At 49.6% G+C, this 23,533-nt stretch overlaps 1 protein-coding gene across 1 annotated transcript in view; it reads left to right on the top strand.

Annotated features, from left to right (window-relative positions):
- Positions 1-23,533, top strand: part of LOC136405163 (bifunctional heparan sulfate N-deacetylase/N-sulfotransferase 4) — a 165,303-nt gene that overhangs the window by 117,477 nt on the left and 24,293 nt on the right. The window contains exon 6 of the mRNA XM_066384255.1: positions 815-943. Coding sequence (XP_066240352.1) covers positions 815-943 — 129 coding nt within the window. The remainder of the gene's footprint in view (positions 1-814; positions 944-23,533) is intronic.

Raw genomic sequence — 23,533 nt, 5'->3', positions numbered from 1 at the left:
GTGAGGGGATGTGACTGCTTCTGTGATTCACATTTCAATTCAGAGGGCAGTAGAAATTGAGCCACCTGGTCAAGTTGGCGGGAGGGGGGGTATGGTGAGAACTGACCATGTGAATCCCAGAACCTGAGAGCCACGTCCAGCTGGAAATCAAGAGCAACGGCAGCGATGCCTCCTGCCAGGAAGAACGTGACCGTGGAGAATTTCCACATTTGAATTAAATTAACCCTAAGGAGGCTTTTATTTTATTTATTCATTTATTATTTATTGCCAATCCTTTAACATATAACTCAGCTGGTGAGTGAGATCGATAGAACTGAGTGAACTGCTTTAACTAAAACCCATAGATGTCAGGGAGATGAACGTGTGGGTCTCAGAGCAAGTGAACCCTGAAACTTTCGCTGGGGCAGAATGACAGAATGAAAGCTGTCCTACCTGGGCACACGGTGAGAAGGCAGGTTCTTTGGGAAAGACAGTCATGCTGGGGACAGAGAGAAGGCTGAAGGGAAAGAGGAAGACCACACGTGACAGGGATGGATGGACTCCATGGGAGAAGCCACAGCTGAGTCCCCAGGGCTGAGCAGGGCTGTGAGGACAGGACACTGTGGACGTCACTCATTTATGAGGGTTGCCGGGAGTCAGAGCTGACTCAGCTCGTAGTTGTATCATCACACCAACGTCCGCTCTTGATCACAATAAGACGTGGGCTTCCACAGCTGGGGCAGCACGTTAGTGGGTGCGGCGTGCAGACGGGAGCCCTGAGGAGTGGTGGAGTGGTCAGTGAGGTCAATGACCTGTCTGTTTCCCCTGTCCTCAGGTCCTCCCTCGGCAGACCTGCGGGCTGTTCACCCACACCATCTTCTACAAGGAGTATCCCGGAGGGCCCCAAGAGCTGGACAAGAGCATCCAGGGAGGCGAGCTGTTCCTGACCATCCTTCTGAACCCAGTGCGTATTCTGCTCGTGTTTTTTTTTACGTCACAGCAGAATTTTCTTTCTCCCGTGTGTTGCCTTTTATTTCTATTCTCAGCCCTTTCACAATGATGGCTGGTAGACACCAGCCCTTCCAGAGAGAAACTAGGCTACATCTCCACCTGATTCAACTCCCCAATGATCCCCCATCAAGGAAAACACGGACTTGTTCGACGAAACATAGCAATTAAATGTCACACAACATCCTCAGTGTTGGCTTCTGGTCTTGACTTGTAGCACAGACATATCCGTGAGCTGTTCTCTAGCCAGAGATGGACTCTCACAGAATCAGCAGTGGTGTGTATTCTGTCCGTAAGTTACATTTGCTTCTGGTTCAAGACCTCAGCAGACTCACCGACCTCTTCTCCTAGAAACTTTCACCGCACCCGACGCCGTGTACCACCTCGTGGACGAAGGTCATCAGATGCCCACTTTAAAAACCTCCACTGATTTTGTTGGGAGTCAGAGATAGAGAATTTGGTCCTTTTTTTTATTTCTTTTTCATTGTGTCTGCTTTCAGGGTGCTACAATTGCATGTCCTGTCCTACGGGGGTCACCACAGTGGCGTTGGGGGTGCTACCATTGTTGGGTGGTGTGGGCACCGTTTCCATCCTCTGACTTTTCTCCCAGGAAGAGTCTATTCCTGAGGTCTCAGACCAGCATGTCCTGCTTCACACACACACACACACACACACACAATGCACACACACACACGCGCACACATGCACACGCAAGCCCCGTGCTCACAAATGTCTGACCAGGGGCCCGTGCCCTCTGCCCACCTAGCTCAATGTAAGGATGCTCCCTCTCCGAGAAAACCACTCACCGCTTAAACAACACGATCACCCAGTCGTCTATGCGTAAAAGGAAGTGTTTCGAGGGCTTCCACTTGGTATTTTAAATTCTTAAAGCAGTTAAATGAAAACCTACATGTGTAAAGATGGAAACTTGTCAGTTGGAGGGGGAGTGCTGGGGGAAGAACAGGCGTGAAAATGTTTTATCTTAGTAAGTCATCGAGAAACACACACCCCCAAGCCACACAGTTATTAAAAACGAAGCAAAGAGCGGACGGCGGTGAACCTCCCTTGAAAACGCTGACCGCTGCCAGACAGACTCACTTCACTGGCAGCCGGAATGGAGCAGCTGAAGAGGGCGTGTTCAGGAGGCCCCTCGTGTCCGTCCACGCCCACAGACGGTCCTGGCCTGTCCTTGTGGATGGACGGTGGGCTCCAACGAGGGCACACGAGGGAAGGCCAGAGACCCGGCGACCAGCCGGAGGAGCAACGTGAGAGCCGGCCAGGGGCGTGGCCAGCGCAGGACACCCTGAGCATGGAGACAGGAGCTGGATGGATGGGGCGTGGCCGGCGCAGGACACCCTGAGCATGGAGACAGGAGCTGGATGGGGCAGCTGGTGCTCCCGGGGGACCAGAACGATGCTGCTCCACCCACAAGCAGTGCACAGCCATCTGCCCTCAGGGGGACACTGGCAGGCTCCGGGAGACGGGTACAGGCAGCTCATCTGATGAGTGCCCGGGAACACGGGTCTCAGTCTAGCGCTGCACAGGCAGAAGTGACTGCAGCGCTCTCCAGAGAGGCAGAATCGCTAGTCAATTGAGGGGGCAGGCAGTCATCATAAGGAATTTGCTCAGGCCCTGATGGGGGGGACACATCTGCTGATCTGCAGCTGGCCAGCAGGAGACCCACACAGGCCGATGGGGTAGGTCCAGTCCGAAGGCTGGCAGGCCCGAGACCCAGGAGGGGCTCATGTGTCACTTCAAGTTCAAAGGGCAGGAGCAATACAATGTCCCAGCTCAAAGCCAGCCAGGTGAGAGGAGTTCCCTTCTACTCATGGCAGGGGGGCAGCGTGGGAGCCTTTTGTTCTCTTCTGTCCCTCGACTGATGGGGTGAGGCCCACCCACATTCATAGGGCAATCTGCTCCACTCAGTTGACCAACTCAGTTGTTAACATCATGTGAAAAACAGCCTCACCGACATGCCCAGCGTCATCATGTTTGAGCATGTTGTGACCCATTCCACCTGGACTGACAAAATTAACCAATTAACCAGCCACCCGATGAGGAGCCTCCTGTGAGTGAAATAAAAGATGTCAGGAAGGGATGGATGCAGAGAAGACCATGGAAACGTGGAACTCCTGTCCACCTGGGGACCAGAACTGATGCTGCTCCACCCATGAGCAGTGTACAGCCATCTGCCCTCGAGGGGACACTGGCAGGCTCCAGGAGATGGCCATGGGTGTGCTATGAACAGAGGCGCACAGGTCACAGGCTGTGAGCAGCTCTCCCCACGGACGTGGGGAGGAGCCTCGAGGCTGCCGGACTAATGACTGCCCTGAGTGAGAGGGCCCCAGCCAGTCTGACGAGGACGGAGCCTCAGAAATGGAGGGAGGGAAGGAAAAACGGAAAGAGGAAAAACCTGAGAGGACACCAGCCTTCCCCTCTGGCTGTCGCTGGCTCCTTTGTCAGAAGACAAGGTGTCTCCCTAGTGTCTCACCTGCACCACGCTGAGGAAAACACCTGGGAGGACATGGATGTGCAGCTGTGTTTCTGCTGTAAGTCAGTTCACAGGTACACTTCAAGGAATGTCCGTATGCTGACAGGGCCACTTCCCAGAGGAGAGGTCGGTGGGGGCGTTATCGTCGGGGTCACTCGAAGCTTCTTGGGGAGCTACGGTCATAACAGGATGCATTCAACATCAGTGAGGTCATCCAGAGAGATGAGCACGTTCTGGACCCACCGTTCTAACCAACTCGGACCGTAGGACAGTGAAGCCTGGGAGGGCTGGCCCTGACCTATGCATTCACCCGTGCTGGCGGGAGCTCTGGGGACCAAAGGCCAATCGAACTTCATCTCTCTCTTTTGTTTTTTACATTAATGATCAACATGTTCCCATCTCAGAAGTCCTGTAGACATGCAGCCTGATGATATCTTTCTTGGGTGGCGATTTCCTCTGTGGATTTCTAAGGGTCTGTGGCTCTCTGTCCGCAGTATTAGGGTTCACTTCGCTGATGGATGGGTGAAGAAGGGAGTGGCGAGAGGCCAGGGGATCGTGTTCATGCCCAGTCCCTCCGGGCGCACTGGGATGACAGACAGGGGCTCGCAGGGTACAGTTTCACGGGGAATCACGGACTGACCCAAATCGCTTTCAAAGAAAATAATGGGCGCTAGCCGGTTATCTCAGTCGGTTGGGGTGTCGTCCTGTAAAGAGAAGGTTGCAGGTTCGATTTCCGGTCAGGGCACCCATGGGAGGCAACTAGTGAGTGTATAAATAAGTGAAACAACAAATGAATGCTTCCATTACCCTCCCTCCTTACTCTCTCTGTCTCTCTAAAAAATCAATTCATAAATAAAAAAAAAAAAAGAAAATTAAGCATTGGCCAGGTAGCTCAGTTGGTTAGAGCATAATGCCAAAGTGCAGAGGTTGGCAGCTCAATGCCCAGTCAGGGCACAGACAGGAGCAGCTCGATGTTCCTCTCTCTCTCCTCTCTCTCTCTCTCTCTCTCTCTCTCCCTCTCAAAAAAAAAAAAAGTGGTATAATTTCAGCATTAAATGAGGGTAAACATCACATAAGATAAGGATAGAGGAAATCTGCCAGGAAATTGTGCAGCCTGATGTCCGTTCCTTGTCCTTGAAATTGTCCGAATAGAACTTGTGTCTGAATAGAAGTGTGGATGTCTATCGCTTTTTAGTGTCTCATCTGACCTATGAATCTGCGATTCTCTTCTGATCCAATGAGACATAAAAATAAATCGCTTTCACTGTGAAACATAAATTATATATATTTATATATACACACACACACAAAGTAGGTTTGATTTTAAATATTACAAACCTACCCTATTAAATTTGGTTTTACTCTACGATTGTTGAGGTCAGAAGAAGAAAGGTTGATCTCAACATGTAGAAAAACAAAAGCCTGAGCCAACCTGGGAGAGGGTCAGAGGCAGAGGTGTTCGGGGACACTGAGGAGAAAGCATCCATCCGCGCGCTGACAGGGATGGGACGGCCGGGCTACGCAGAACCGGTTTACGGCGTGGGTCCTTTCCAGATTCATTTGTAGGGAAGTGTCCTCTGAGTCCAGGACAGCTCAGGAGCATGCAGGGACGTGCCCCGGAGTGCCCCTCTCCGGGGCACTTATAAACAGAACCAGCAACTACATCGCTTTTCCATCCCGCCTGGGAACCCATCTGCCCACAGTAAGGGGACGGGATTCAATAACCTTGAAAAGCCCCATGTGTGTCTCACTCTGGGTCATGACTCCCACCGCCCGCCCTGAACTGATGCTGCTCCACCCACGAGCAGTGTACAGCCATCTGCCCTCGGGGGGACACTGGCAGGCTCCAGGAGATGGCCATGGGTGTGCTATGAACAGAGGCGCACAGGTCACAGGCTGTGAGCAGCTCTCCCCACGGACGTGGGGAGGAGCCTCGAGGCTGCCGGACTAATGACTGCCCTGAGTGAGAGGGCCCCAGCCAGTCTGACGAGGACGGAGCCTCAGAAATGGAGGGAGGGAAGGAAAAACGGAAAGAGGAAAAACCTGAGAGGACACCAGCCTTCCCCTCTGGCTGTCGCTGGCTCCTTTGTCAGAAGACAAGGTGTCTCCCTAGTGTCTCACCTGCACCACGCTGAGGAAAACACCTGGGAGGACATGGATGTGCAGCTGTGTTTCTGCTGTAAGTCAGTTCACCTCCTGGAGACCAGTTCACCTCCCCGTGTCCAGCGTCCAACGTCGGGGTCCCCTCAGTGCATGCGACCCTCGCATGGAGACCTGTGTCCTTTCTGTGCCCCAGTCTCTCTGGTAGAATTGCTTTGAGCATTTTCAATGTTTTTTTTTTAATTTTTGATTCTTTCTGATACCCTGTTTTCTTACCCATGTTAAGATGTCATTATTTCTTAACATACGTCTGAGACAGAATGTGCAAATGAGAATCTGTGTAAATCCATCTGGACTCACGGTGAACTGTCTGGGACGCTGGCCTACAGGGGCTTCCGATCCAGCTGACCGCCAGCTGGCTCTGCCCAGACACACCGCGTGATGGAAAATTCCATGGCAGGAGAGCCCTCGGAATGGCATCTCAGAAGCGCGGCGAGGCCCGGGCCACGTCACATGCAGACAACTCCGTCCTCCTCCTCCGAGTTCCCAGCACAGCCTCATCACGTACTTACGTTGCACCCCTGCTCCACGCCTCCCTGTCACATGCTCCCACAATTATTTCCCTGGTGCTGAATCCTTCCTGCGTTTTCAATACAATCTCTGTCCAGACAGGAAGAAATATAATTTAATCATGGACGAGGTAGAAACAGCTTATGCCAGATGAGCCGCCATCACTCAAGCCCAGACACAACCCTATAAAACAGGCAGCCACTGACAACGGAGAGGAAGTCTGGGGGCTTATCCGATGGTGTCACCCAGCAACTGTCAGAGGTGGAAATGAATGCACCTGACCGGATGTCATTTTTCTCTTCTAACTCGTGTGGTTTTCCTGCTGCCACAAAGAACAAGGTGAAAAGGATTTTCCAGGTTTTCTTAATTAATGTATATAGTTAACGATGCTCAGACGCTAGGGTGCTTTGAAATGGCAACAGGGGAACCAACATACCTGTGATGAATTCTCAAGTGCAGAGCAGCACCTGACACACCTAGGCTACGCTTGCCCAGCCGTGGGCCCGTGGCACATTCTGGTGAACTGGAAGCTGACAGCGGAGCATAATGGGGCGGCGGTGACATAACTCTCCATGTGCCGCCCGCTGCTGCACACACCCAGGCTGCTGAACGAGCTTCCTGCTGCGTGCCCGGCCATCCCTGGGCTCCGGATCCCAACAACAGAAGCAGGACGGATGGACCAGCGTGGGCTGCACAGGCAGGTCGGGGAGGAGGCAGCTGTGAGGAGGAGAACATCAGTGTGGAATCACCCAGACCAAACTTGTAAGTTCTCTCTAACGGTGGAATAATGCAGGACCAGGGACAAGCGGGAATTCTCAGAAGCGTGTAACATGAAACACAAGCAAATAAACCACAAGGCACCACCGCATCTGGTCAGAGTTGATGGAAAAGAACTATTGGGAACAGAGACTGAGGCATCCGTGTATTCAGCGATTTTGGCTTTAATTTTCTATCAATGGTGTGCATTAGAGAAAATCGTAACAATTGGACAATGGTTTGTGCAGAACAAAGCAGTTCTGTATTTCACCAGGACATGTTTCTGCATACACTAGTTCAGGGCGGGGCCCAGGCAGGTTCATAGCGCGAGCCCAGAGTTGATCCTTGTGTTCATTATTAGCTATAGCGTTATTTTCCATGCAAACAGCTATAAATCCACTTCTGCCCCACCCTGCCTATCCCTCGGGTCAGGGGCGATTTCTAATGTGTTCCACAGTGTTTGTTTTTAAAAGGAAAGTCTCTTTTAAGGGCTCCCCCAGGGTAAGGGCTGCCTCTTGTCAGCTCAGGACTTCGGAGGCTATTAGCATCTCAGGAGCAGAAGGCTGGGCGCCCAGGAGAACAGCCTCCCTGCAGGGACGAGCGGCCCCCTGCAGGGCACGGAGAAGGTGGAGATTCTGTTGCCATCCACTGCCAGACTGCACTCACCTCTTCTTTCCCTTTATCTGGGTTTCTCTTACACTTTTCTTAAAAGATTTGCAGGCCTAACCTTTACATAAAGGATCTGAGTCACCAGTTCTCAATGACCGACATGTCCAGCAGGGCACTGTGCATTCTGGCATCCAGGGCTCATGCGTGGCCTCGGCACGCGGAAAAGATCCTCTCTGTCCATCTGAGAAAGGGAGTGGTCAGCACGGGGGCCCAGAGGATGGGAGACCCAGTGGTTTCTCCACGTCTGGGGTGTTACGGGTTCTGTCTCATCTCCCACCCTCAGGTTACTTGGAAGTGAGTGGGTCGGAGTGGCAGCAGTGCCCCCTCCACAGAGCAGAGCGCACTGTCCCCCAAACCGAGCTCTGTCTCCTCGTCAGACACAAGGTCGGGCCCTCACGGTGCCGATGTCCCTCCCCGCGGACATGGTGCTTGTCTCTGTCCGTGATGGAGTACCATCTGCATTCCCAGACATCCGCAGATGGGGAGCCAGTCATAAAATTACACTGTTGTTTTCCATTTTGATTCCTTAGAAAAATAAATGAGAACAGCCATGCGTTCTTGAGGAAGTCTATTTCACCGACCGTCACGAGATAATTTAGTTTTCCCAAAGCACGTTTCCGGAAGGCGGTGGAATGGCCCGTGAGCACGAATAAATTTTCAACCGCAGGAAATAGAGCCGCCTCTTTGTGTGGATTTGAGTCAGCAGACAAGCCTCCTTGCTGTCATTCTCTGTTTTGGGTTATGGGATGGGGAAGGGCTGGGGCACGGGACTCTTCAGGCTTAGGGGTACTTTGGAGGCAAAATCAGAGAATTCCTGGTGATAAGGAAAACACGCCGTCTCAGGGTTGACGTGACCGAGAGGCTTGGAGAGGAGAGTACGGCTTGGGAGGGTCCACGAGCTCGAAATCAGAGCGTGAGCATTTTTGTACGTGTTAGTGTTAGTGTTCACCCCACCACAGAATTCAAAACTCTTAATGTCACGACCCTCTCGTCCACAGCTCACACAACCTCTGAAACTCTCACCCCGTCGACATTCTTCTTCCTGGTCTGTTTGATTTTCACTGGAAGGTGCAGGGAAGCGGAAAGGCCCTTGGGGGTCGTTTTTCCTCTGTTTCGCTTCGCTTATTAGGACTTCATTTCCCCCGGCCACTCCTCAGAGTCGGACAGTGTGAAAATAAAAAAAATAACATGAACTCTGTTCTAATGATGATATTTTCCTACTTTGGCATTTCAGGAAATCAAATTATTTTGTCTGTTTTTTTTGTTTTGTTTTGTTTTGTTTTTCCCATGAGAGGCTCCTATGTGGCTATGCTGAGAAGGATGTATAATATATGTATTCAATACATGGTTTGATTTGCAGGCGTTTGTTGGGGAAGGTTTAAAAAGTCTCAGAGTTTCTATCCACACCGTCTTCCCCAGGTCCCCTCTGTTTTCCTGTCCTTCTTTATTTCTTTTCTCCTGTCTTTCCCCTTCTCTCCTTCCATCCTTCCTCTCTCCCTCCCTCCTTTTCCTCCTCCTTCCTCTGTTCTCTTAAATGAACGTCTTCAGCACACTACTTCCAGAATCCTTCTATTCTCAGATCACAAAACACCACGTGGCAGTGTTACCCTAGCCACTGGCTTTTAGAGTCATCACAATGACAGAAATAATGGACTTGGACCAGCAGCCAGCGAAGGAGATTTTAAGATGCACTTTCCTTTAGGAAAATCCACAGGCTTCACGATCCTCCACTTAGTGCAGTGCTGGGATTCAAATAACCTAGCAATCCGTTCTCTGCCTTCATGACCATGTTAAGTATATAAAAAAGAAAAAAGCAATATCCCAAAAGGTAGTTTATGATTTCATGCATTTAATACTTCAATAAGAACAATAGAAGTTAGGTTATAAGAAAGAGTTTTAAAGTCCTAATGAAAAAGTATGAAATATTACCCAAGAAGATGACAATAAAACTGGTATTGAAGGTATTTCCAATGACAGCGTGTCACCCCCTGGTGGCTGGGCACTTTTTCTCTTGACGCTATATGTTTGTTTACTGACGTAATAGACGCAAGGGAATGAAAAGGTAGTATTTCATCAGCGGTCTAATGAGTTTTATGAAATGAATCAATAAATATTACAAGCATAGTTCCCTCCCATCTTTTCACCTGTGGACAAAATGAACATGACTACGGGCACTTAGAATACTCTGTTGCAATGTTCTAAAAAAGAGTTAGGAATGTCAATTTGTGATGTACACATTGGGTGGCTGCCCAGGCGCCCACCTCAGAGAGAACCCTGATGACAAGGGCCTTTTAACAGCCGGTTTGCCAGACTCAACAAAAAATTAGGCATTGATTCTGCTGAACTGGTGCCGGCTGGCTGAATCCCACCACTGATTTAGTGTCTTTAATAAAGTGTTTTTGCACGCCAAAGAAGAAAGGAAAGAAATCCGTCGGTAAGACTCTGTCTCACCTGAGAAAAGCTGCTTTGAACTTCCTGCTTCCAGCAAGACAAGGCAGGCTGTCATTCCTTCCTGGTGATTTGTACATTTTTCCCTGTGAGCAAACAAATGGTCATACAGGAGAGTGGATTTAATATCTGGTACATTTATCTACGCTTCCCATTAAACTCATTAATCTCGTCGCATCCCCCCTGATGTCAGCGGGGAGAAAACAGAGAACTGACTATGAAGAAATGAAACCAAATGCACCGACACCCGGCTCCCTGGCCGCCGTGGTGAGGCCAGGTTCTGAGGCTCTGTCCTGGGGAGTCTGTGCACTTCTCCACATGCTCTGCAGCTCCTTGAGGACCTCAGCCAAGGAGCAGAGGGATTCCTTCCCCGGCCACAGTCCCCAGCATAGTGTCTCACTGCCACCGTCCTTATGGTGGCGGCTTCTGAACCAATCGTGGGCGTGTTGGGCAGGCACTCTCAGGAGCGGCTCTGCTGATCTCGACACTGACTGGGTTCTTAGAGCCCTCTCTTTGAACACCTTGGAAGACATTTCTGAAAAAAGACTTTGTATCAGAAATAGTTCTGCCCCTCATGAGCAGTTGGTCTTTTATTCTTTTTTTTTTTTTCTCTGAAGTGAGAAGCAGGGAGGCAGACAGACAGATTCCCGCATGTGCCCAACCAGGATCCACCAGGCATGCCCACCGGGGGTGATGCTCTGCCCATCTGGGCCATTGCTCCGTTGAAACCGGAGCCATTCTAGTGCCTGAGGCAGAGGCTATGGAGCCTCGGCTGCTGGAGGGGAAGAGAGAGACAGAGAAGAAGGAGAGGGGGAAGGGTGGAGAAGCAAATGGGCGCTTCTCCTGTGTGCCCTGGCCGGAAATCGAACCCAGGACTTCCAGATGCCAGGAAAATGCTCTACCACTGAGCCAACAGGCCAGGGCGGTCTTTTATTCTTTATAAAATGGCCATGTGCACAGCTGACTAGGGTCACCTTTTCATGTGGTTATTAGAAAGCTTAGAGCTGGCCTGACCAGGCGGTGGTGCAGTGGATAGAGCGTCGTCCTGGGACATAGAGGACCCAGGTTTGGAACCCCAAGGTCACCGGCTTAAACAAAGGGTCACTCGCTCTGCTGTAGCCCCCTGGTCAAGGCACATATGAGAAAACAATCAATGACCAACTAAGGTGCTGCAACAAAGAGTTGATGCTTCATATCTCTCTGTGTTCCTGTCTGTCTGTCCCTATTCATCACTCCCTCTGACTCTCTCTCTGTCTCTGTCAAAAAAAAAAAAAAGAAAGAAAGCTTAGAGCCAAACCCATGTTCCACTGGTATTAGGTCATTTTATCAACACTTATTAGACTGTTTTATTGGGGTACAGCAAATGCCTATGTTTTCTTCTGTTCACCCACCTTTAGTTTGTATACTGTTAACCTCTCTTTATTCCCTTCCTGTAACTAGTTAGGAAGATAGTTAAATACTAGGGAGAGAGTCAGACTTATGAAAGGGAACCAGGGGACATAACAATAACTTGAATATCACATTTAAAGTGCTACAGTAATCCCATACTGCTCGTAATGAATTTGATGATAGAAATATGTCAGGAGACCATGGTAAGGTGTCTTAAAATCTTCATTAACTAGTTATTTTAGGATAAACAATTTATTTTGAGGTTGCAAAGAGAAAAGAAAAAAAGGAGTCTACTCCTCACAATGTTTTTTATAAATGTTCTCTATGTTTCTGTGGCAGAGGAATGAGATATGTGATCATTCCCTGTCCCTGTGTGCTGTTTGTTCATTCCACACATTCCTGTTGGGCAGTGTCCATGCCAGGCAGTGTTCCAGTGGAGTGAGAATAAGCCCAAGGCTCAGGGCACACATGCAAATGCATGCCAGTGCGGGGACAGAGAACACTCAAGCAGAGCGAGGAGCGAGTGTGACCCCATTAGTAGGTGTGACGGCGGAGGGGGTAGAGGACTCTGCGATCCGTCCCTGGTGTGGATTTTCAAGGGCAGCGTGACCCTGGCAGAGAGGGCCCGGCCAGAGCTGTCTCGGTAGGGTGAAGGGCCTGGCGAGTCCGGTGCACTTCAGGCACAGTGACGAGAAGTCGGGGCTGGAGACAGGAAACCAGCAGAGTCCCAGGACCACAGCGGGCAAGGCCTCAGAGCCCCTGGGAGGACTTTGCGTTCTATCCTGCCTGTTTTCACAAGTGCGTTTTTATGTCGTTAAAAGGACTTCACTTTGATACAGCTGGGACATGAGACTCTGGAAGGTCTCGAGGAGGGGTCTAAGCAGGATGCTCGTCTTTGGAAAGAAATGGTCTGGCTGTGGGGTGGAGAGGAGTCAGTGGTCAGCGAGGGCAGAGCTGAGATCCCAAGTGAGCTGGGGGCCAGGCAGTCCCAGCGGGACACTGGGAACCAGCGAGCTGCGAGTCCATTTTTACTGGTGATGGGTTAGATGTGACATGTGGAAGGAACAGGGGTCAGTGACGTCCCCAGCGGTGGAGCCGGACGAAACAGGTGGATGGCAGCAGTTACTAGACGGGGAGAGTTGGGAGAGGTGGGACTGGGAGAGCTGGTAACTGGACTTTGAGGTGCGCTCAGGCACGCACAATGCTAGTCGTTAGCCTACATGAGTCCGCAGTCCCGCCTGCTGCGGTGACACATGGCGGCCTCGAGATGCTGTATAAAGTCACGGGACTGAATGTCTGACTCATCGACAGAGCAAACGGATAGATTTAGTAGAGAGTGTCATTCTCACAGTTAGAAAGCGCACCCAGGCACTTGCTCTTTCTTGTTAGGAATTGCCAGGAAGACCCCCTGACTTTCTCTAGGACAAAGAGAACCCGCCCCCTTCAGTAACTGTCATCACATTGGAATATGGGGGTGTTTTAGGGCCTCCTTTGGTCCTGGTAGAAAGGTCCATTTCCTGCCGTGGCAACCCGGGGACATTAAGGACACAGATGACCGGGAGGAGGGGAGTCCTGTTTTTGCCACACACCACAGTTCCCGCCTCATTGCCTCCTTTGTTTTCCCCGTATTCCCTCCCCAAGCTATGAATGCTTCCGGAAAAAAAAAAAACATGCTCTGAACTAGGTAACGCGCCCAAGACGCAGTCTGCATCCATGACCGTAGCCCTGCCGCATCCACAAGCTCTCGCGGCAACTTCCCCATGTCCCTTGCCATCTTGGGAGGAAAGGAGCAGGCTCGTCAACACTGAATGGACAAGATCAGCGAATAGATGCAGCATGGAGCGCCGTCTCCTGAGCAGAGTCGAAGAGTGCTCTGCCCTGGAACCACTGCTCTGGCCGACCACAAGGAGGAGCCGTCTCTGCAGCCAGACCACTAAAGTCCACATTCAAAAGAAAGCCTGTGTTTCCGATGGGATGTTAGTAGCTCCTCTGGCATGTTCACATTACGCTCCACTACTCATCTCAATAAGCTTTTCGTGTCATGCTAAATTGTCTTGACTCATGAGTTACGGATGGGCGTTGTGGAAATCGGTGGTGTCTTCATTTATAAATTTCTCAATGGCCATCGCACAGGTCTGAATTAGGCGGGTTTCTAAGGCGTCGCCGCGGTGGACCTGTGGTAAGCCTGTCACCCGCGTGCCACGTCGGTGTGGGTGTGGTGACTTATCCCACCACCTCTCCAGCCTCAAAACACTCTCATTTGTAATCATCAAAGTGATTTAGGGCAAACATTTCATTTACGTATTTTTACAATCATCGTAGCCATTGTTTACTTCTCATGGAACCATATCCTTCAGTGAGAGGGATTCACTTTGGATAGGGCAATTTTCAAAAAAGAATTATAAATATTCTTCGGTGACAGAGCTCGAGTCCCATCAACAGGCTGTTCCGACGGGGTGGGCACACACCTCGCCCGGGGCCCCGTCCTCACGGACTGGACGCTCTTCACTTGTTCACGTCGGGTTTCAGTGTGTCCGTGACATCGCTTTTCTGCTTCACTGATACCTCTTAGTTCTTTTAAATACATTTGTCAAATATAATAAATTAAAACATTTTTGAGAACTTGGCCTGTGCACCAGACATTGGATCTTCCAGACCTTTGGAGGCATTAGCATAATTTTGTCTTCAAACAACCCTGAGAGAGAGGTGCCATTACTGACCTTTATTATTATTGTTGTTGTTTTAACAGAAGAAAGGGAGGCATAGGGAGGTGCAGTGATGCACTTGATGTCAGACGTTCTGTGAAAGCCGGAGGAGCCGGGTCGTGAGAAAGACTGGTGCCCGCACTCTGACCAGATGTGTCTTCTCAGTGACTCAGTGACGCCAGGCACAGGGTGTGTGAGACGGGACCTCAGGGCAAAGCAGCCAATCAGACAGCAAGGACACCGTCCGGTGCCTCTCCCTGGTCCCCAGGGACTCACGATGGAGAGAGTAAGCAGAGCTGACCCAGCGCTTTGCCAGCCAGCGTTCCTTGGCTGGTCAGGGACCGTCAGAGGACAACGTGTTCTCCGGTGCCTCGCTCCAACTTGACCCCCGGACAAGCCTGGCCCTGGTACTTTTTGTCCAGGAAAAAATTAAGAAAATAGAATCACGACTCTCCAAGGAACCCAAAGAGTCATTACTTTTACTTATTGGAAGCCAAGTTTTGATAAAAGATGCAGGGACTCCAGCCTCAACAGAGGGGCTTACTCGTGGAAAATAGATGTGTCTTCTCCACACTGAGCAGTCAGAGGCCGGAAGCCAGGAAGACAGGGAGCATGGCCGACTGCTTCAATGGGGAGGGGGCGCTGGAGCAGTCCAGCATTTCCCACACCGTGCAGGTCTGTGTTGGCGCAGGGAGGGGACCGAGTCAGGGACAGACGGGTTAACCGGAGCCAGCGCCTGCAGTCCGGGAGTTCAGAGGTCATACTGAACCGTGACGGTCACTACAGAATCCATAGAGTGACCTCCCCCAAACACCTCCTTTCCCAACACGATATGCTGCCAGTGGTGACAACGTTATAGAAAAATGACAGGACAGACACAGACGTGGAGGGGACGCCTATCCCCCAAGTCCAGATGGAAGACTTGATCTGTTTCCTCCTAACACGGGCCGCGCTACGCAATTCTCTTCCCCTGTGGGGACCGTGCCCGTCCGTCTCCCTTCTCAGTCCCCCTCGTCCTCCCTCCTCATCCAGAGTTCCTTTTAAATGAGGCCACACGTCCGTCCACGGAGAATAATACATCCCGGCTCCCTCCTATATAGTTAATTACGTTATGACACGTAGAAAAGAAAAAATGGGTCCCGGGGTTCCTAATTTTTCTTTTTCTAATTTCTCCTGTTCAAAAGCCGGCTTTCCACCATTTCTTTGTTAATGCAAACCAATAGGGTCCCCATGTAAAAGCTGTCCGTCATAGTCAGCCCCGAGGACACCGGCTGATGGAGAGGCAGGAATCAATGGGCCCCTGCCCTCGGGAGGGCTGGCGAGCAGAGAGGGTCCAGTGACCTTCCATTTATAAAAAGTGTCAGGAGCAAACCCTTCAGGTAAAAAAAAACAGCAGATACGGAATTCTCTGATTACCCAAAATAAATCTCAATGTAAGTAAATGGCACGTGAATAGAATGAGAACTGTGCTATTCAGCACTGGAATTAATTGGAAAATGGTTGCTTTGAAAATGCATAGATACCCACCCTCTAATGAACTGACCAAAGAGTGAGGAGAATTATCGTATATCTCCATGGATAAGACGCTCCCATGTATAAGACACACCTTAATTTTGGGGTCCGAATTTTGAAAAAAAAAATGTATTACATGAAGTTACTGAACTCCAGTTTTATTCATCATAAGAATCATACAACTCCTCCTCACTGTCAGAACTCCAATCCATGAGCTTGTCCTCACCTGTGTCTGATGACGAATCACTGTCTTCAACAAGAAGCACAAAAAATCAGGAAATGCAAGTTTAAAAAAATCTACAACCACTGTATAAGATGCACCCAGTTTTTAGACCCCCAAATTTTCAAAAAACTGTGTCTTACACATCGAGAAATACAGTTATTCCGTGGTTTGTTTCACATAGTGAGACTTGAAAAAAAAAAGTGTTAGTGATCATTTCCAAGCACTTTGAATCAGAGTTATTTTTTTTTAAAAACTGCATGAAATTAGCTAGACAAAGAAAACAAAGAGACAGTCATAACAACAAACAGCTTCTCCTTTTTAGGTCTCAATTTCACTTGTTCTTTGCAGCGCTTTATAACTTTAAAAAAAAAGCATCCTTACTCTAAGGCAAAGTCCTGTGAAACCCTTTACCTCCATTTATACAGACATTCTGATGAAAAAGTCAGACCCGGTCTTCTCTGTGAGTGAGCAGTTGGTGAGAAATCCATACCAACACGTCATAGAGAGACGGGACTTGTGTGTGCCTCATGCTCCCTGCTTAGCAAAAGTCAAAACTACCTGTGTTCATTCTGGGGGGATGTCTGGCCCACTGAATGAGCTTTGTTCACACAGATTAGTACAATGTAGGAACCCCACGGGTGGCATATGAGAGGTGGAGGCTATACACACATCAGACAAATTTATCAAGCCTTCACCACGCGGCTAGCACTGGGGCAGGGCAGATAAAGACGGTGACTTCTGACAAATCGTTACACCTGTTGATTTGTTTGATTAGTTCTTTTCTTTCCCATTTCAGCCTGGTGTGATGGCACAGGTGGAGTAGCTCTCAGTGTATGTGGAAATTCTTGACTCTGCAACTCATTATTACCAAAGAGGGAAGAGGTTCCTTTCTGGGGCTGTCTTCATTAGTCTTTAATTAACCAGTAATTATACAGAGGGGCAGGAGTAGCACAGTGTCCACATTGTGTGATTATCTGAAAACTTCTAGACCAGGGGTCGAGAACCTTTTTGGCTGAGAGAGTCATGACCGTCACATATTTTAAAATGTAATTCCGTGAGAGCCATACAACGACCCATGTATGTTATGCATTATCCAATAAAAATTTGGTGTTGTCCCAGAGGACAGCTGTGATTGGCTCCAGCCACCCGCAACCATGAACATGAGCAGTAGGAAATGAATGGATTGTAATACATGAGAATGTTTTATATTTTTAACGTTATTTTTTTTATTAAAGATTTGTCTGCGAGCCAGATGCAGCCATCAAAAGAGCCACATCTGGCTCACAAGCCATAGGTTCCCGACCCCTGTTCTAGACTATATACGTGTGACCTGCAGTAATCAGTAATTAGTGAAGGGACTATTAAGTCTGATATCTATCAGTCTACTTGGAATTTTATTTAATGCTTTTTTTGTTATTCATATTTTATATTTAATTCTTTTTAAAAAAATTTCTACAGATTATCAAAATGGCACACATCCTTTTTGTCATAAATCTCACAATTATCAACATAGTTATTCTAAAGAAAATTTAACATCTATCTATTTCTAACATCTATGCAACAAAGCAGATGAATAAATGCGGTCAATATTTAGATTAATATTTAGTTCTTTATATTTTTGTGATCTTTAAGCAGCTTAGTATCATAAGCACATAAAGGGAACATGTATCATTTAAACCAAAGGTACCCTGTTAGATGATATTATTAATTCAAGCAACAGCAATAATCACTACTTATAATAACTATGTGACCCTCGAGTAAATAAACCAGAACATTCTGTAAAGTTTCCTATTCCAACACCTTGGTTCTCATCCTAGCATTTTAGATTCCTTCATTTCAAATTTTATAAATCCAACCTGTTTTCTTACAACTTCATTGCCGGCCCCTCCACGCCCCGGAGTTCACAGTTCCTGCTCCGTCCCCTGCAGGGAAAGGACACAGATGCAAAGGTGAAGACACCTGTCAAATGTCGCCAGCCTCAGGCGTGCTCAGGCTAGTGGAAGATGTGATTGATTAACTAACATCCAGTCAGCAGCAGCATAACGTTGCGTTTGGAGTGCTCTGGAAACGCGGAGGAGAGAAAAATGGTCCATTCACACGCTGCCCTCTGACCTTTCTTTAAAGACCGATGACTAAGGAGACAGCTTGGTGGGTCAGATGTTCCAAAATCAAAACACACAGCGTCTGTCCGAGGAGCCACGTGACGCCCGGAAGCTATTTCCAGGCACATTCATCGCTCTGTTTCGGGAGCGGAAGGGTCATGGATGTGAAAAAAGAAAAAAAAAAAAAGCTAAAATCTCACAGTCTGTTCATTTTTTTAAACCAGTGCTCTGTCCGCCCCGAATCTCCTTGTCAACGGTCGTTTTGTATTGCTGCAGCGGTTTGCTAAGCTACCAGACCCCGTCGTCCAAAGAGACCCAAAGACAGGGACAGGGGATGGACCACACTCCCCCCCACGCTGCCGTCACAGGTGGGAGCCCACAGGGGCCCCCTGTCTGGCGGCTGCCGTGACATACCAGAGGCAGTGGGTGTGTTGGGTCCAGGGAAATGGACCCAACTGGACAGGCATGGTTTGTGCACAAGGCTTGCATGTGTGTGGTGGTCTAGCCAGTCAGCATGCAGCTCAGATGTGACAGCTTGGGAAACACAGGTCACTGTGCTCGCTCAATAAAGATCTGGAGGCCAGCAAACCGTAGCTGTGTACGAGCACGCAGCAGGGTGCCCGTCTCTCTGATGAAGGGAGGGCACTTCCTGGTACCCAGTTCAGCAGTACAGCCAGAGTGACGAGGAAACCACTCGGCCACGTTTCATAAATCCGTTCACATTAGGATCCAACCATGAATGTGCTCAGGAAAGATCGGCCGTTAACCAACCGGCCCGTGTGTCTGACATTCTTGATAAAGGGATGGACTTCTCTTACCGCCAAGTCCCAGCTCGGGATGGTCTTGTAGGTTCAGGGGCCCAGTAATATATCGGGTCCGGCGCCAATGTTCTCTGCTTGGGGGATCTGAGTGCACAGAGGTATGTAGGCATTTACCCCGTCACCCGGTGCCCAGGACCGAGAAGGTGTTCCTTGGGGCCACCTGTCATCCTCGCCCAGCAGTTACGTCCTGCGCAGTTTAGCCTGGAGGACGCACCGGCGTTCACACCGGTGATTCAGCACCTTCCGGCTCTGGGTACCTCCCCTGTGGTTCCAGCCCGTATTCAGAGTAACACCGACACAGAACTGCCCCTTTGTGTGAGAATGTGGACGCCCTCGTGGACGCCTTCTCTCCACCCCATTAACCTCACCTTTTATGAAAACTAAAAGCCTAATCAATAATTTAACAAGCTAATGGACATATTTTAAAACACAAAGGCCATATTCAGACCAGGGGCACGCTAGCAGGGGCCCCAGAGGATAAAATGGAGACAAGCTGCTACTATTGAATGCTGACCCCCAGAAGGGCTGAGCACGCCCCACCCTCTGAAAGCAGGCACCTCCCTCCTCGCTCTGGGTGCTGTCCTGTCTGCCAGTGCCGGCTTTCATCATGCATTTTTTTTTTCCTACGAACCACATGGCTGGCAACTCCATAAATGACTTGATTTTTAAAGGCACTCTTGACACATATTTAGTATGGGCTTTAAGTAGGAATGTAGGCACTAAAAATGATTTCAAATGTCCATCAAAGGCACTGACGTATTTGCCATTCTGACGACGGCTGGTCCCATCACCCCACTGACGATGACTTGGTGTTGGTCACCCCAGGAGGAAACTGCTGGGCGTCTCAAATAGTTTAACTCCATTTGGACGGTGGCTGCTTCCTGACATGGATCAAAGAGACCTTCATTTTTTACTTTATTTTCTTCCTCTTTCCTTTCTCCTATGTTTTGAATGTTAGCAACTTCCCAAGAGAGGCAAAGCAGAATGTATACGAAATAGTTCATTGTACAGACCTTGTAACGAAAGGCACAGGAAGATGCCTGCTCACCCGCATGTACAGAACCCTGTCCCATCTGTCACGCTGACAGTAGAATCCTGTCCCATCTGTCACATGACATGATGGCCTTTGCCCTCTTTCAGGGTGACCCAGAGAGTTCAGTTATTTCCAGTGAGTTCTCCAGTGACAGGAGGGACGTGTCACTGTGTTTAAAACCTCTTTCTCCTTGGACTGCAGAGTCATCGCGGAATGAGTTTATCCCACAGGTGGCGATCTTCCCAAACGTGCCTCTGCCTTGCGCCCGATGTCCAGACACGCGTCCTTGTATGTTTCTCACCAGGAATGCTCACCACAGCCTTTATGCGGGGTTTTCTGTTCTCACAACAGATGAGAGGAAGAACTGACACTTGTTTCCTGTTTGGTTATAATGGAGTCAAGCAGTGAGGGAGGGACATCACCCAAAGATGTGAGAGGCACCTCCCCCCCCCCAACTGTGAGCTAACGGATCTCGGAGATCCTCCGGACAGACCCTGCGGGTGGCCTGCTGATAGGAGCCTCGAGTCTCGTTCCTGACCTCGTCTATGGGGCACAGTGCCCCTGCCTGTCTTTGTCCCGGGAGAAGCAAGGCTCTGCGTGTCTGAACTGACGCCCACAATCCCGGGTCCAATGAGCTGCCTCTGTGAACAGTGGCACCCAGACCGGACCACCACCTACCTATTCCAGATGGCGCCTTGGGGAGAATAAATGTCAAAACAGACGAAGGAGCAGGACAGTAAAGGGACTGGCTCAGTCACATAAAAAGCAGTGATCCATTATATCCATGAAAAATTAATTATTTGCTATTTCATCCTTTGAGCCACTTCCTCTGTCTGTGGCTCAAACCACATCCTCTCTTACCTTGTCCTGTGCACCCCACACTCTCTGAATAAGTTGTAGGTTGTTGTTTTTTTAAAACAAGCCATTTGTCCAGAAATCCTGGAACAAACACGCCTGGTGTGCACAGAGGTGCTTCAGCACGCAGATGTGTGCACCGCGGAGCCAAGCTCAGAATTCCCGTCCGCGTGCAGCATGGACCACGCTCCAGTGCTGGTCGGGGCTGCAGCCAGGACGGCGGTCCCCACGCACCCCTGCAGCACCGATGGCCCCCATGTGACTTCCGTGCCCTGCTCTGTTCTCAGCCCGGGGACTTTACAGTGCCACACAGTGCTCAGCCTCCTGGACTCACCCGTTCAACATCGGTGGTGGGTTTTCCTTTGCCCAGCAACGTGCCCAAGGAAATTCTGGGTCGCCGACTTTGACGCCGTCAGCCAGCAGCTCTTTAGAAAGCATTACGATACTAATACCCTAAGGAAACCAGCAGTGCACCTCCACCCATAGTGTAAGAGTCATCTTGACAGGACTCCCGGGTGGTACTTTTATTTATACCTCTCTAGGAGGTTAGACACCTGCCGGCACCTTAAATTTCCGAATTAACAAGAACAAGGCAAGGAGGCAGGTGGTAGGTTTCTGGGACTTTATTCTGTCGCTCAGGCATTCCGCCGGCCGCCTGGCTTTTTCATCATCATGTCAGTGCCGAGGACCTGTAATTAATTACCCAGAAGCACACCACCTCCACGGTCTTGTTTCTTAATTACCAGGTAGTGGCATGAGATCAATGCACCGTGATTGAGATGAAATGAATATTCTTCTGTGGTGATTGCGAGGTTCTCACAAGGACGACGGCAATGATATGGTCATCAACCACAGACGCTGTGTTTTGTCGTCGGTACCCTGGGCATAAGTCCGGCCGCCGAGAGAGGGCACTTCCTATGAGAGGGAGGGGCAGACAGACAGACGGACAGGTAGTCGCCAATGTAAAACTCAGACACGTAGAGTCCCTGAGCCTGTGAAGATGACTCCACAGGGACCTCAAATCAGCGAACGTGGAGGTGTTTTAATTTAAATTCTATCTAAACAAGCTTCGTAAAGACTGTTTTGTTTTTTTTTAATAGCCTTTCTCTTTTGACCTTTAGAATGGAAATCTTCAAATGCTCCCCCCCTGGGGGGGGGGGGACAGGTGGATTGCGAGAAAGCCAGGGAGCGAGTCTGCTTTCAAAGGCGAATTTGTAGTCTCTCCGCAACATTCTTCTCAAATACACTGGAATTCATCGTCTTAGAAGTTTCCGTGTAAGATTTCAAAACTAATTTATCTTCCGCTTTCCAATTTAAGAGAAAGTCTTCAAGTCGCCAGGATGATACTTACATGGATTTTACATTTTCTTCTGCAGACAGATATTCTCTGTCTTTTCTCTTCAAGGCGGCAGCAGGAGGAGAAGCAGTGACCATTGTCAAACTCTCTCTCTCTCTGAACCGTCCTGGCAAAGGTGTGGGCGCAGCGTGTGTCCAATCTGGGGGCCCCAGCGGCCGGGCTGTCAGGCCTGCTCTGTTGTCGGCTGGGCGTACCTCAGTTTCTTCAGCTGTGAGAGTGGAGATGGGGACCGTACCTGCCTGCTGGGTGTTGTAGGGGCTTCATCAGTGCATCGTGTGAAGGGCTCAGCTTCAGGCCTCTACGTGCTCGGCACCTCGTAGTGTTTTATACTCAGGCTGCCACCTTCAGCAATGGTGAGACGCGCCTGCAGTCAGCCTAACAGCCCCCTCCCCTGCCCCGAGAGCCCTGGCTGCCATCTCTCATAACACACAGAAGGTGCGTTCTCCACGGTGAGAGGGACACTCAGTGAGCCCGATGTCTTTACACCGCACGGGACCCTGACAGAGCACTGCTTTCGCATTCGGGAGTGAGCTAGTGCTTCATTGTTATTTTCTAAGAGAAAGGGTTTCCTCTCTGGACATCGACAGTTATTCAATGGCGGGCTGGATCTTGGGAACGAAGCTTCTGCGTGCATAACCTTTACAGCATGGCTGACTGTTCCTACCACGTTGCAGCGACATCATATGGCAATGGTTACTGAGAATCCATTTTTATTTCCAAAAAAGAAAAACAAAAAACCCCAAATACCTCAAAGAAGCACACCAAGAGCATGAGCTATTCAACGAGAAAAGTGTGAGCTATTCAACGAGTCGGGGAGCCTCCATACAAACACAGACTTGCCACGCTTGACTAGCCTTCTGTCGACGGACCTACCTGCCCGTGAGATTCTTCTGGATAATGTCACGTCTTCTGTTTGTTTTCAAGTTATTGTTGGCCACACTATATATTTCTTTTGCTTTTCTAATGACGTTAAGGAAGGACTTCATTATAATATATGTTAGTTGCTCTGAAACATGTATCCATCTAAACAAACTGCTCACAAACATTAGGGGATATTGCAAATGAATACATGAAAACAATAATCTGTCCCCCCATTTTTGTGAGCAGTGTCATAAGGAGTAAGATGAACCTTAACATCACTTCTCTGGAAACACAGTCAGAGGCGGTGGCACAGGCAGACGAACGGTGGATGGTGAACCAGGACAAACCCCCTCGTGTGAGTCCCCCACTGGCCATCTCTGCCACCTTAAGCAGGTTGCGCTGCCACCTCTGTGACAGTGCTCTGCGTGTCCGCTGTTACTGTCCACCCGCTCGCCCCGATACCTGGCATCCCAGATGCCGTCCCTGCTCCCCGGCCAAGTTTCTGGCGTTCCTTCAGCTGCCATCGGTCTAAAGGTCATTTCTTCCTGGTCTCTAACCCACAGAAACCCCAACACTGAAACACTGTGGTTTTAGAGAGAATATGGAGGTAGGAAAAATTGTGAGAGGCTTTTCCTGAGTGGGGAAGGAGAGTTT

Source organism: Saccopteryx leptura, chromosome 1, assembly GCF_036850995.1.
Source record: "Saccopteryx leptura isolate mSacLep1 chromosome 1, mSacLep1_pri_phased_curated, whole genome shotgun sequence".
Classification (NCBI taxonomy): Eukaryota; Metazoa; Chordata; class Mammalia; order Chiroptera; family Emballonuridae; genus Saccopteryx; species Saccopteryx leptura.
This window is presented reverse-complemented; position numbering and strand designations above follow the sequence as displayed.